Source organism: Equus caballus, chromosome 23 (assembly GCF_041296265.1).
Source record: "Equus caballus isolate H_3958 breed thoroughbred chromosome 23, TB-T2T, whole genome shotgun sequence".
NCBI lineage: Eukaryota > Metazoa > Chordata > Mammalia > Perissodactyla > Equidae > Equus > Equus caballus.
The window spans coordinates 54027473-54040730 of record NC_091706.1 but is presented as its reverse complement, the minus strand read 5'-3'; the positions used below and the strand labels follow the sequence as shown (position 1 = coordinate 54040730).

The 13258-nt window shown below is 42.4% G+C and overlaps 1 protein-coding gene and 1 pseudogene across 6 annotated transcripts in view; both read right to left on the bottom strand.

Moving 5' to 3' along the window:
- Nucleotides 1-2462: 2462 nt before the first annotated feature.
- On the bottom strand, nucleotides 2463-9047 carry LOC100065417 (A-kinase anchor protein 17A pseudogene; annotated as a pseudogene).
- Nucleotides 9048-9564: 517 nt separating this feature from the next.
- Nucleotides 9565-13258, bottom strand: part of LOC100065392 (S-methyl-5'-thioadenosine phosphorylase) — a 31998-nt gene continuing 28304 nt past the window's right edge. For all 6 annotated transcript variants that reach the window (XR_011431469.1, XR_011431466.1, XR_011431467.1 and 3 more), the window contains 2 exons: nucleotides 13105-13227; nucleotides 9565-10495 (listed from right to left, as the gene is read on the bottom strand). Coding sequence is in view for 3 of the 6 variants with exons in the window: in XM_001495991.5 (XP_001496041.1) it covers nucleotides 10457-10495; nucleotides 13105-13227 (162 nt within the window). In the remaining 3 variants the exon portion in view is untranslated. The remainder of the gene's footprint in view (nucleotides 10496-13104; nucleotides 13228-13258) is intronic.

Genomic DNA, 13258 nt, shown 5'->3' with positions numbered 1-13258 from the left:
CAAGCCTGACCTGACTGGATGCTGCTCCCCACAACATTTTTTCCTGGTAGGCAGAGGCCTTCTTCACTTCTTTTTAGAAATTTGGTAAAACAACATTTAAACCTTAGACCAGCCAAGATTTTCTCTTTGGTCTAGTTTGAAGGATCCAACTGTGTAAAAATTCGTCAGAAAGCTGTAAGTAGTCAAATCCCACCAGCACCTAACGCCTGTCCTGGTGGTCTAGTAGCTGGAGTTCCTCTCATGCCTGTGATCTGGGTTCAATTTCTGGCCAGAGACCCTCACCGCTGCATGTTAGCTACCGTGTTGCAAAGCCCACAGTTTACCTTAGGGTTCATTCTCTGTGTTGTACATTCTATGGGTTGGGACAAATGTATAATGACATATATCCATCTTTATAGCATGAGACAGAATATTTTCACTGCCCTAAAAATTATCTCTGGGGGTTCACCCAGTGGCACAGTGATCAAGTTCTCACGTTCTGCTTTGGTGGCCCAGGGTTCACTGGTTAGGATCCGGGGGACAGACTGATACACCACTTGTCAAGCCACTCTGTGGCAGGCGTCCCACATAAAATAGAGGAAGATGGGCATGGATGTTAGCTCAGGGCCAGTCTTCCTCAGCATAAAGAGGAGGATTGGTGGCAGATGTTAGCTCAGGGCTAATCTTCCTCAAAATAAAAAAAAAAAAAGAACAAAAAAAATCTGTGCTCTGTCTATTCCTCTCTCCCCATCCCCCACCCGTGGTAACGACTATTCTTTTATTGCTTCTATAGTTTTCCCTCTTCCAGAATGTCATATAGTTGGAATCATACAGTAGCCTTTTCAGTTTGGCTTCTTTCACTTAGCAATATGTGTTTAGGCTTCCTCCATTTTTATGGCTTTTTATTTCCATTCCTTTTTATGGCTCCATAGCTCACATCTCTTTAGTGCTGAATAGTATCCCATTGTCTGGATGTACTTTTGAACTTTTGAGACTGAGAATGCTTGAAATCATGATGTTTAATCCTTCCAGGAAATCCAAAACCCAATTAAAGGATGTATAGTTTTGCAAAGTGTGCTCACAACCTCACTAAATATTTCTCTAATTCCCACAAAAATCTTCAAAAGCTGGTGTCTTCTTTTGATTGAAGTTAAGAGACATTAACTTACCTAATGACGGTTACCTGGTCTTGATTAGAAACCAAGGGCCCCTCTCCCCCACTAGCCCACTGCACTGCAGCAGGGGGTTGGGACTAGAGTTTTCATATTTAGCTAATTAAAATACAGTATATTTTATCTGCCAATCCTAATTGGAATAAAAGCCCTACACATCTAAAGATGGTGGCAGGAGAAATACCTTCATTTTTTCAAAAAGCCTAATAGAAAGTCAATATTTACCACCACAGGCCAATGCCAATGCAAACTTTCCACCACTCTCCTACCCCACCCGCAATTCAGTGTAGTCTCTCATTTATTTTATTCTGATGAGAAGTTTTGAGCAGCAACTATATGTACCTCTGGAATAAAAAGAAGAGAACACAAACTGATGACTACTTAAACGCAGTTTGTTTGGAAGACTAATTCTTTCAAAGGTGAGAGTCAATAGCAGATGGGCGAAGAGTGGGAAACGCTGTGTGCTGGGGTTTTGCCTGGAAGTGGTGGGAGGGGCAGAGTGGGGGCATCCGATGGGGCTCCAAGACCCCTCCTCTGCTCCAGTCTGAGCAGCTCTGCCCTGATCCATTTACAGAATAGGATTCAGCCTAAGACTGCATCTGAGGAAAATGGCCTCCTGCAAAAGTACCACCTGAAACCACTGTTCTGCCTTAGAGACGTGCTGGCCAGTACAGCAGCCACCAGCCACACGTGGCTCCTGAGCACCCGAAATGGGGCTGCTCCAACTTGAGTTGTGCTGTAAATGTAAAATAAACATCGGATTTCAAAGACAGTACCAAAAATAGAATCTATATCTCAATAGATTTTACATTGATTATATGTTCAAATAATATTTTGGATATATTAGTTAAATAAATATATTATTAAAATTAATTTGACCTGTTTATTTTTATTTTTTTAAATGTGACTACTAAAAAGTGTAAAATTACATGTATGGCTTGCATTGTATTTCTGCTGGATAGTGCTGATCCACCATGCTCTGAGATACATGAAAGAAACTCGAGGACTGGTGTGAACAGCGCATGACCACTCGCAGGTTCGTTTAGACTCCCTTAGTGTAAGCGCTTTCTAGCCAAGAGTAGTTTCTTGTTTATGTTACTGAGAGTCACTCTAAAATGATAAAAAATTGTTTTTGCACACTCTCCCCAAATTTTTTTTCTGGTATATAGTTCTTTCTTGGTATTAACACTTATTTAGTTCAATGATGGTTGTAACCAGTCAAGGAAAGGGGGGCTGTGACACTGGCCCCGAGTTTCAGAGAAATGCACAGGTCGAAGCCCAGAACAGGAAGCGGTTGCTTCCTGCTGAGTGTCAAGACCAGCCGCTCCCGGGCAGGTCCTCGGCTCTGCCCAGCAGCTCGGCAAACAGCTGATGTGCTGCAGGATCCTCTGAGCCAGCAGCAGCTTCCACTCTCCCAATTTTATTTTTTTCTTGTAGCTTTTTGGCTCCTCTGCTTGTAGCTCCTCGAGTTTTTCTGATTCCAACAGAATTCACCATCCCTCTGTTTTCATTCCCTCCTGCGAAGCTTCTCCTTTCTTTTTCTTTTCTCTCTCCAATTCTTCTAGCATTTTCTGTTTCCCTTCCTCTGCTCTCTGCCTCTCCTCTGCCTCTTTCTCTCGGAGATTTTTTTCTTCTCTTCGCGGTGGTTTCTTCATTGAGGCATCACTTAGGTATGCAGTTGAGTCAACAGAAACATTGAAGTTGGAGGCCACAGCCTTGCCATCCTTGCCGTTGTACCTGAGCTTCATCCCACACAAGATGCTCATGACTTGGATAAAGCCCATGTATCTACGGTTCTGGACATATGCCTTCAGGGTCAAGTGTCCCCCAAACTTAATGTGTGGAAGTTCTGGCTTCTCATCTCCTCCCAACAGGGGTCCAGCATGGGGATGTCCACATTCTGTATCTCCTTAAACTTCTCAAACACCTTGACCAGAATGTCCTCATTAGGCTTCTCTGAACCCGACTCCTTCAAGGTGACCCACGTGCAGGGCAGCCCCTCCAGGTGGAATCACGTCCTGGCCTCTCTCCCGGCAGCATTTCCTTCATATCCTTCTCATTATGGCAGGTGGGGAAATGGATTTTGAATTCGGCGGCCCGGCAACTTGAGGATGTTGTAGACGCCGCAGAGCTGGATGGTCTTGCTGTGGAGGCAGGTCACGAAAGACTTGACCGGAGTCTTTTCTCCACCTCGCCCTTGAAGTGGATGAAGTCCACGGTGCTCTTGGAAATCTGGAGGGTGGAGAACTGATGATTGTGCACCGTGCCCTTCAGCCTTTCCATCGCCTCCCAGTTGGAGATGGACTTCCCAGCTACTTCAGCGGCAGGAGGGCCGGGCTCATGGTATCCTTGTGATGGGCTTGAGGTAGAGGCCCTACAGAAGGCAGAGCTCCACCGCCTTGGACACGTCGTGGACTACGGCAGCTGCTGCTATAGCCGGGGCATTGGGCCACCGAGGGGCTGTGCCTGAATCCCAGGCCCCCACCACTCTGGCTGAGCTCGCCACCACCCCGATGACCCTGGCAGGAGGCGCATCCCACCTCGCATTGCCACTGTCAGCTGGAGGTTCCCCTGAAGTGACCGGCACCACTGCGGCCTGCCCTGACAGTGCTGAGTACTGGAGATACAAAAGTAAGTAGGACACATTAATTTGTGCCTTTCAAGAGCTCAATCTAAAGAGAGACGAAGAATAAGTAACTAGGTACAAATATGCCCTCTGGGCTGCAGGGACCGTGACTGTCTCGTTCACAGTAGATCCACATTGTCTGGGCCATACTGCTGGATAAATATTTGATGAGTAAATAAACAGATGGATGGCTGCAGAGTACTAGGGAGCACAGAATGGAGGGGTGAGGGAAGGCTTTCTAGGGGGAATGCAGTCTCCAATGGATCAGAAGGAGGAAGCCAGGCAAAGCTGGCTGGAGACAGTATTCCGTAAGGAGGAAAAGGGCTAGGTTGGCTCAGGTTTACAGTAACTAATTATGCCTGGATTAAGAGTCTGGCAGAGGAGGTGATGAGAGAAGAGGCTGAATGTAAAGACAGTGTTCTGATGAACAGCCTCATGCACAAAGCTACTAAGATTCTATCCTAAAAATCAATGGAGAGTCATTTTTAAGCAGAGAAGCAACACTGTGATATTTGTGACGTAGAAGGATGAATCTGGGAGCATATGGAGGTCTGGTTGGTTATAGAGTGGCTAATACTGGAGACAAGAAGACCAGTTAGAGAGTTGGTGAATAATTCAGGCAGGGGAAGATGGGAGTCTGAACTAAGGCAGTGATACTAGGAAGCCAAGAGTTGGGAGACAAAATTAGGAGATATCTAAGGGGTAGATTTGACAGGACTTGAGGACAAATTGACTGTGGGGGTTGAGAGAGGAGGAGCAGAGGGTAATGGCCAGGTTGCTGTCTCAGACAATTGGGTAGGTGGTGGAGCCATTCATCAAGATAGGGAGCACAGGAAAAAGTGGTCTAGGGATGGGGCGATCAAGCTGGAGAAGAATGCATTTACCTTTCAAGTCTGAGGTGTCTGCTGGGCATCCAGTCAGAGATATTAACAGGCAATTGGATGTACAGAACTAGAGCTCAGGAAAACCATTTGCAAAAGAGAAGTAGATTTGAGGGCATCAAGATGTATGTGATAATGGAAGCCACTTTAACCGGGAGATGGCTATATTCATATGTACTTGGGAAGCACTTGGGAAGAAGTTATTTTATTTAACTTTATTTTTTTCAATTTTTTAAATAGAAGTCATAATGATTTATAGCATTCTGTAACTTCATGTGTACATTATTACTTATTAGTTTCTCTATAGACTGCATTGAGCTCACCACCAGTAGTCTAATTTTTATCCATCACCATATATATGTGCCTCTTTCACCCACCTCCCAACCCCCTTCCCCACTGGCAACCACTAATCTGTTCTCTTCATCCATTTGTTTAGCTCCTACATATGAGTGAAATCATGCAGTTTTTGGCTTATTTTGCTTAACATAATACTCAAGGTCTACCCATGTTGTTGGAAATGGGACCATTTTGTCTTTTTTTAATGGCTGAGTAGTATTCCATTGTACATATATACCACATCTTCTTTATCCATTCATCAGGTAATGAGCACTTGGATTGCTTCCACGACTTGGCAATTGTGAATAATGCTGTGATGAACATAGGAGTGCATAAGTCTCTTCGTACTGTTGATTTCATGAACTTTGGGTAAATACCCAGTAGCGTGATAGCTGGATCATATGGTATTTCAATTTGTAATTTTTTGAGAAATGTCCATACTGTTTTCCATAGTGGCTGCACCAGTTTGCATTCCCAACAGCAGTGTAGGAGAGTTCTCTTTTCTCCACATCCTCTCCCTCATTTCTTATTTTGTCTTGTTAACTATAGCCATTCTAACAGGTATGAGGTGATATCTCACTGTAGTTTCGATTTGCATTTCCTAATATTAGTTACATTGAACATCTTTTCATGTGCCTGTTGGCCATCTGTAAATCTTCTCTGGAAAAATGTGTGTCCATATGCTTTGCCCATTTTTTGATGGGGTTGTCTGTTTTTTTGTTGTTGAGTTGTATATGTTCTTTATATATTTTGGAAATTAACCCTTTGTCAGATGTATGATTTGCAAATATTTTCTCCCAGTTGGTGGGTTATCTTTTCATTTGTTCATGATTTTCTTTGTCTTGCAGGAGCTTTTTAGTCTGATGTAGTCCCATTAATTTTTTCTTTTGTTTCCCTTGCCTGAGTAGACATGGTATTCAGAGATGCTGCTAAGACCAATGTCAAAGAGGGTACTGCCTATATTTTCTTCTATTAGTTTAATGGTTTCAGGTCTTACATTCAAGTCTTTAATCCATTTTGAGTTAATTTTTGTGTATGGGATAAGATAATGATCTCCTTTCATTCTTTTGCACGTGGCTGTCCAGTTTTCCCAATACCATTTATTGAAGATACTTTGCTTTTTCCGTTGTATGTTCTTGGCTCCTTTGTTGATTAGCTGTCCAGAGATGAGTGGGTTTAGTTCTAGGCTTTCAGTTCTGTTCCATTGATCTATGTGTCTGTTTTTGTGCTGGTACCATGCTGTTTTGATTACTATAGCTATGTAGCATATTTTGAAGTCAGGGCTTGCCTCCAGCTTTGTTCTTTTTTCTTGGAATTGCTTTGGCTATTCGGGGTCTTCTGTTCCATGTAAATTTTAGTATTCTTCGTTCTATTTCTATGAAGAATGTCACTGGGATTCTGATTGAGATTGCATTGAATCTCTAGATTGTTTTAGGTAATATGGACATTCTAACTATGTTTATTCTTCCAATCCATGAACATGGACTATCTTTCCATTTCTGTATGTCTTCTTCGATTTCTTTCAATAATCTCTTACAATTTTCAGTGTATAAGTGTTTCATCTCCTTGGTTAAATTTATTGCTAGGTATTTTATTCTTTTTGTTGTGATTGTACATGGGATTGTATTCTTGACTTCTCTTTCTGCTAGTTCACTACCAGTGTTTAGAAATGCAACTGATTTTTGTAGATTTTGTAGATTTTCTACCCTGAAACTTTGCTGTAGTTGTTGATGATTTCTAATAGCTTTGTGGTGGATTCTTTAGGGTATTCTCTATATAGATTCATGCTATCCTGGAGGGAGCATATTGTTGGGTCTTGTTTTTTAATCCCTCCAGCCCCTCTGTGTATTTGATTGGCGAATTTTATCCATTTACATTTAGAGTGATTATTGATATATGAGGGCTTAATACTGCCATTTTGTCTCTTTTTTTCCAGGTCTTCTGTGTTTCCACGTTTTTTTCCCCCTTGTATTTCTGACTGCCATTACAGTTTGGTGGTTTTCTGTGATGGTTTTTTTCTTTATGATTTGTAGTTCTGCTCTGATTTTTTGTTTAGTGGTTACTATGAGGTTTGCCTAAAAGATCTCATAGATGAGATAGTCCATTTTCAGATAGCCTCTTATCTCCACTAGCCTAAGCAGCTTCCATCGCTTTCCTCTTCCCTCTCTGAGTTATTACTGTCACAAATTATTCTTTTGTGTGTTGTGAATTTGTAACTAAACTGAAGTGATTATAATTACTTTTTATGCTTTACTTCCCTTTAGCTTTTATATTTGCTTGCTAACCTGTCCTGATAGAGACATGAAATTTTCTGATTTGTCCTATTTATCTCCTTGTTCATAGCTTTGTAAACCTTTGCCTTGCTGTTACAGGTGGGAGGGCTTCATTCATCATTTCTTGCAAGGGAGGTCTAGTGGCAATGACCTCCCTCACCTTTGTTTATCTGAGAAAGCTTTTATTTCTCCATCATATCTGAAGGAATGCATTCACTGGATAGAGTATTCCTGGCTGAAAGCTTCTGTCTTTCAGAATTTTGAATATATCATTCCACTCTCTCCTAGTCTGTAAGGTTTCTGCTGAGAAATCCACTGAAAGCCTGATAGGGGTTCCTTTGTAGGTTATTTTCTTCTGTCTTGCTGCCAGTAATATTTCTTCTTTGTCATTGACTTTTGCCAGTTTTAGTATTACATGCCTTGGAGAAGATCTATTAACATTGATCTAATTAGGAGTTCTATTGGCTTCACGCACTTGTAAGTCCAGTTACTTGCCCAGGTTTGGCAAGTTCTCATCTGTTATTTCTTTGAAGAAGTTCTCTGCTCCTTTTTCCCTCCCTTCTCCCTCTGAAATACTTATGATCCTTATATTGCTTTTCTTAATTGAGTCAGATATCTCTCAAAGAATTTCTTCATTTTCTGTTCAATCTTAGTTCTCTTTCCTCCTCTACCTGAAGCTTTTTCCTGTCTTCTATATCATCAGCTCTATTCTTTATGTTTTCTAGATTATTTCTTATCTCAATTGTTTTCTTCATATCCAGAACTTGTTTGGTTTTCTTTTAGTTTCACTCTCTTTAATGAAGTATTACTTCTGCTCATTAGTTTTATTCCTGAGCTCATTGAACTTTCTGAGTTTTCTTGTAACTCATTGAATTTCTTTATGACAACTGTTTTGAATTCTCTATCACTTAGATTGTAAACTTCTCTGACTTCAGGATTGGTTTCTAGAGATTTGTCACTTTCTTTCTGCTCTGAAGTATTATTGTAGCTCCTCATGGCGTTCAATGAATTCATCCTTTGCAAGTGCACCTGTGGTATTATCTGGTCACAAATGCCACCTGCCACCACTGCAGGGGAGCAAGACCTGTGTTTTCTGATTCCGCTCCATCTGCTGGAAGTTGAGCTGGTAGGGCTGCTCCACGTTTGTACAGGCTGGCCACAGATGTTCTGTAGGCTGAGCTCACCTGGGCCAGTCCTCTATGCTGAGTAGGTGGGTCACAAACCGGGGGCAGGTCACTCTTGTGCAGGCAGGGCTGCTGTGCTCAGCTGGGGATGGGCTGAGCTGCTGTGCTAGGCAGGAGAGGTGCCTACTCAGAGGCTGAGCCACTACTCGGTGGGTCTCACAGCCTGCTGTGCTCCGAGGGTAGGATGCCTTCTCATATGTGCTGCACTCAGCAGGCAGGTGCCTTTGTGGGGGCTCAGCTGCCACTGGGTGGGCCCTGCCGTCTGCTGTGCTCCATGGGTGGGGTGCTTTCTCACTTGCACTGTGCTCAGTGGGCAGGCGCCTGTGTGGCAGCTGGGCCGCCACTTGGTTGGTCCCACGGGCTGCTGTGCTCCATGGGCTGGGCACCTTCTGAGTGGGTGGAGTGACTTCTCACCTGCACTGTGCTCAAGGGGTGAGTGCCTGCATGGGGGCTGAGCTGCCACCACTTGGTGTAGAGGCTTCCCACTGGCGGGGCTACCACAGCATGATGGGCACTCCCGCGGGCCTGGCTACAACTCTGAAAGCATTTGCATAGCCCTGGCTGCCCTTGCCTCCACTTACAGTCATGATGGCCATAGTGTGAGCATCCACAACCCGGCTTGCTGATACGGGGGCTGGAGAGGGGTGCACTCACCTAGTTCCACTGCCTCCCAGGGATCCACTCCACCCACCTTCAGATGCACAGCTGCGTGGATCTCTCGGACGTCCTATTGTGCTGTGTAGGGAATCCTCTGCTGGTTAATGAACGTCCATTTAGTTGTAACTTAGAGGGGAGAAAGGGAACAAGTCACACTGCCACGATGCTGACGTCACCTCTCAAAAAGTCAAATATTAATTTAAGAAATATCTGGCACACTATATGTATATACATAGTTCCTTAAATAGTGTACCTTTAAGACTCAGTATTAAACACCCAGCTTTTCTCAAGTTGTTGCAAACTCAAATATCATTCTGACTATGTAGTCATTAGCGATCTTCTTTTGTAACAAAATAAGTTGGAACTCAAACAGAACTCCTCTTAGTATTACCATCTTAAATTTGGCTTCATTATCAGAAACAGTGTGTTTTCAAGACCTGGATCTTTCTAAGTCCATTTTTATTTTTAAAAAAACTTTATTTGATTATATTCATTGTATAAAAATGTGAAGAGACAGAAAAATATAAATAAAATTGAAATTTCCCAGTATCCCTCTCCCACATACAGTAACAAAAGATTACATATATCTTTCCAATCTTTTGGTACATTTAGGTACAGAATTTTAAAACAAAATCAGTAAAGTGCTTATATATGTTTTTTCATTTCATATTATAGAGTCACCACTTCTTTAGAACATCAAATATTATGTGAAAACATGACCTCTAGTTGGCTATTTCACAATCTAGTGTTAAATTATAATTTACCTCCAATTTTTGGATTTTCAGATTGTTTTGAATATTTGTTATTATAACTAACACTCTATTGGACATACTTCTTTATACCTAATTCTTTGTATGTATCTCCAATAATGTTTTAAAGATAAATTCCTAGGAGTAACCAGCACAAAGGGTGTATTTTTTAAGCCTTTTGATACATTTTACCAAAGTGCCCTCCAAAAAGATTGTATCAATTTACAGTCACACCAATAAATGACCTAAGAGTCCCATTTCTTCTTCTTATTCCTTGCCAACATAGGAAATTAGATGCCACCTCCCACCATTTATTGTTACAAATTTAATGGGGGAGGGTGAATGATATCTTCTTGTCTTTTTTCTAAAGTGTAAGAATTTTCTAGACACTTGCTGGTCATCTGCTTTCCTTCTGTTTTCTGAAGCAGTCCATGGCTGATAAAAGCCATCTCTGACTCGTGCAATGTCTTCTATGTTCCTCCTTAGCGTGCAAGGGCATTAAAGCTGCATGTCTTTTCCATGTTTTTTAAAGTTAGGCAGGAATTCAATAAATGTGTAGAATGAGAAAGTCTTCTTCTCTTCTGGGCAGCCACACTGTTTTAATCTTTTGGTAATAAAACAGAAAACCGGGCCATATCCTGAAAGGAAGAAAGCAGGCACAGATTACGATCAGCCAAGAACTTACCACAGGCAGTGGGTTTACAGATGTGTGAGCATGATAATCACCTGGAGTGCTTGTTAAAAACCAGATTTTTATTTTATGGAGTGAGGTCTCAGGGGACATACACTTTTAACACACTCTCCAGAATATTCTCACATTCACCAAAGTTTGAAAATCATTAACCAGATGTGGGACATCCGGCGTCGCTCCGAACTCTTGGTCCCTCACTCTCCTTTCCTGTAAAGTGACGTCCATCACACTTATCTAGAGGACTGTTCTGATTCTCACTTATCTCCGTCCCCTTTCACATCCACCAGGACACAACCCTCGGTCTGGATTATCGTTTATGGGACCCCCATCTTTCATCTTATCCTGCTGAATAAAAGTCCACTGAAATTTTAATATGTAGTATGTCCAAAAAGAGTAGGGTCTTCTTCATCACTGCAAGTCTCATGTGTCTTTGCAAACCACAGCTGGACTTACAGGGGGTGCTCACTGAGTGTTTCTGGAATGAATTAGTGAGTGAATGAATGATATACATTTCAGTGCTGGGAGGACTGGAAACACGATCCCAGAATAAGGGGATTGGGGGTTCCTTCACGCTGTAGAATGGAGGCCACAATTCTCAACTGTGTCTAGAGCAGCAATTCTTCATTTCCTCTCTTTAGGTCACACATCCCACTTGGAGAATCTGATGAAAACTACACATACTAACGCTTTCTAAAAACGCAGACATCCAAAACCACACAATTTTACACACACTTTCAGAAGCTTCCTAGAAGGAAAAGAGAACACTGATTTCTACCTTCCAAGCATTTTTACTTAAAAATGAAGCTGAAGTAAGAAATTATTGCTTGAGAAATTATCTTCAAGACTCTAGGGTCAAAAAGGGGTTAGTCAGGAAAGTTAAATGAAGGAAAAAAAGCCCCCACCACATCTTGCAGGTAACATTAGCCCCAGGAACACAAAGTATGAATCACACTTCCCGCCAATCAATAGTGTGCTCATTTAGACAAGCTGAAGTCAGGCTGCTCTATTGCATTTTATGCATCTGAATGGAACTGTTGCTAGTTCAAACTGACATTCTCCAATTCTTAGAATTTATATTCTGTTTCCCTTTTCTTCATAATTCTAAGGGCTTCCTGCACTTCAGTTATGATGGCACATGTCTTGGGAGGAAGGAGCTGTCATTTATTCATTAATGAACATTTATCTCCTAGGTATACAGGTTGAAACTAAAAGTCGTATTTCCTGCTCCTTAGGGACTTGAAGTCTACTAGGGAAGACAGATTACAAATTCCAGTATCCCTGACTTTGCAGTCCTAAAGGCTGAGAGGCACCCTAGTTACACTGGTGCGCGTGAGCCTGCCTGTACCAGCTTGCAAGAAATGACTGTGTGTATCACTTCCCAGCTTATCAGGGGCTTCATACTGATAGTTTGAAATCAGCTGTGCTGGAGAATTTATACCATGTAAATCAGGAAACACTATAAATCATGGCGCCTCCACACCCATCAGCTGTCAATCATTTACTACCCTATCATGTCATCACACTAAAACTGTCACTCTCAGTGCAGGGCTCCTCAGTGGTAATTCAGCAGTGTAGGAAGGGCTTACATCAACCTCTCAAGTCCTCTCTCAACTACTGCCATGAGACCCAAGAGCACAGGCGTGTTCTAGGAGACCTCAGGATATGCAGGCTACCCTCTCTGGATACCAGGTCAATGTGATATCTGACCAATGTGAGGCAACTCCTTATCTAATGTGCTTGATCAGAGAGTTATAAAATGTCCAAATAAAAATCATGCATCTCTGAGCTTGTCAGTCAGTTTAAATTATAGTCTGGGAATTAATACAGTCATGCTTCGCTTAACCATGGGGCTATGTTCTGAGAACTGTGGTGTTAGTGATTTCGTTGTGTGAACAACCTACAGTGCACTTACACAAACCTAGATAGTACAGCCTACCACACACCCAGGCTATATGGTACTAATCTTATGGGACCGCGGTCACATATGCAGTCCATTGTTGATCAAAATGTCATTATGCAGCACACGACTACACTGGAGCTGAAAAGCTACCAATATGCAACCCATCTGACGTTCACCATGAATTACTGTCTTCACGTGATGCAACATTAACCGTAAGCAGACAGCCCCCAGCACCATTTTGGTATTGCTATGTCAGTGTCTCAGCTTTAAAGGCTGCCGACACTTTGCATGGATCTGCCAAAGAGAAAACAGCTTTGTCAGCAATGTAAGGTTCGGGCAGAGCAGGCACTATGAATCTTCGGAAGACTTAGAGACACACTGCAGAACGGGACAGTGCCAACAACCTGGCAGACTAGATAAGAAAACGCTCCCCACCTCACCTTCCAATGGTCTTGCATTACGAGGCAGAATATATGACTACTCAGTTTCACAAATGGTTAGGATGGTATACTATAAATGACATGAAAATTTGTAGAAAACCTCTAGGCTGGTAGAAAATACATGAGTAGAGGGACCAAGGTTGAAGTGCAAATAAGAGGAAAAGGCAGCTGAGGGCCTATGGAAGCGTCTGCTTGCAGATGGCTGAGGATACTCACCTTCAGAGTACGAAGAGTCTCTGACCATTCCATGGACCCTATCTGGGGTATGGTACTGAGGAGTAAACTTGTGGCTTTATTGGCATTTTCTTTCAGGGTCTTTAAAATCCGGTCCACTGAAACCTAGAGAAACAACGGCACAGGATGTTGCCAG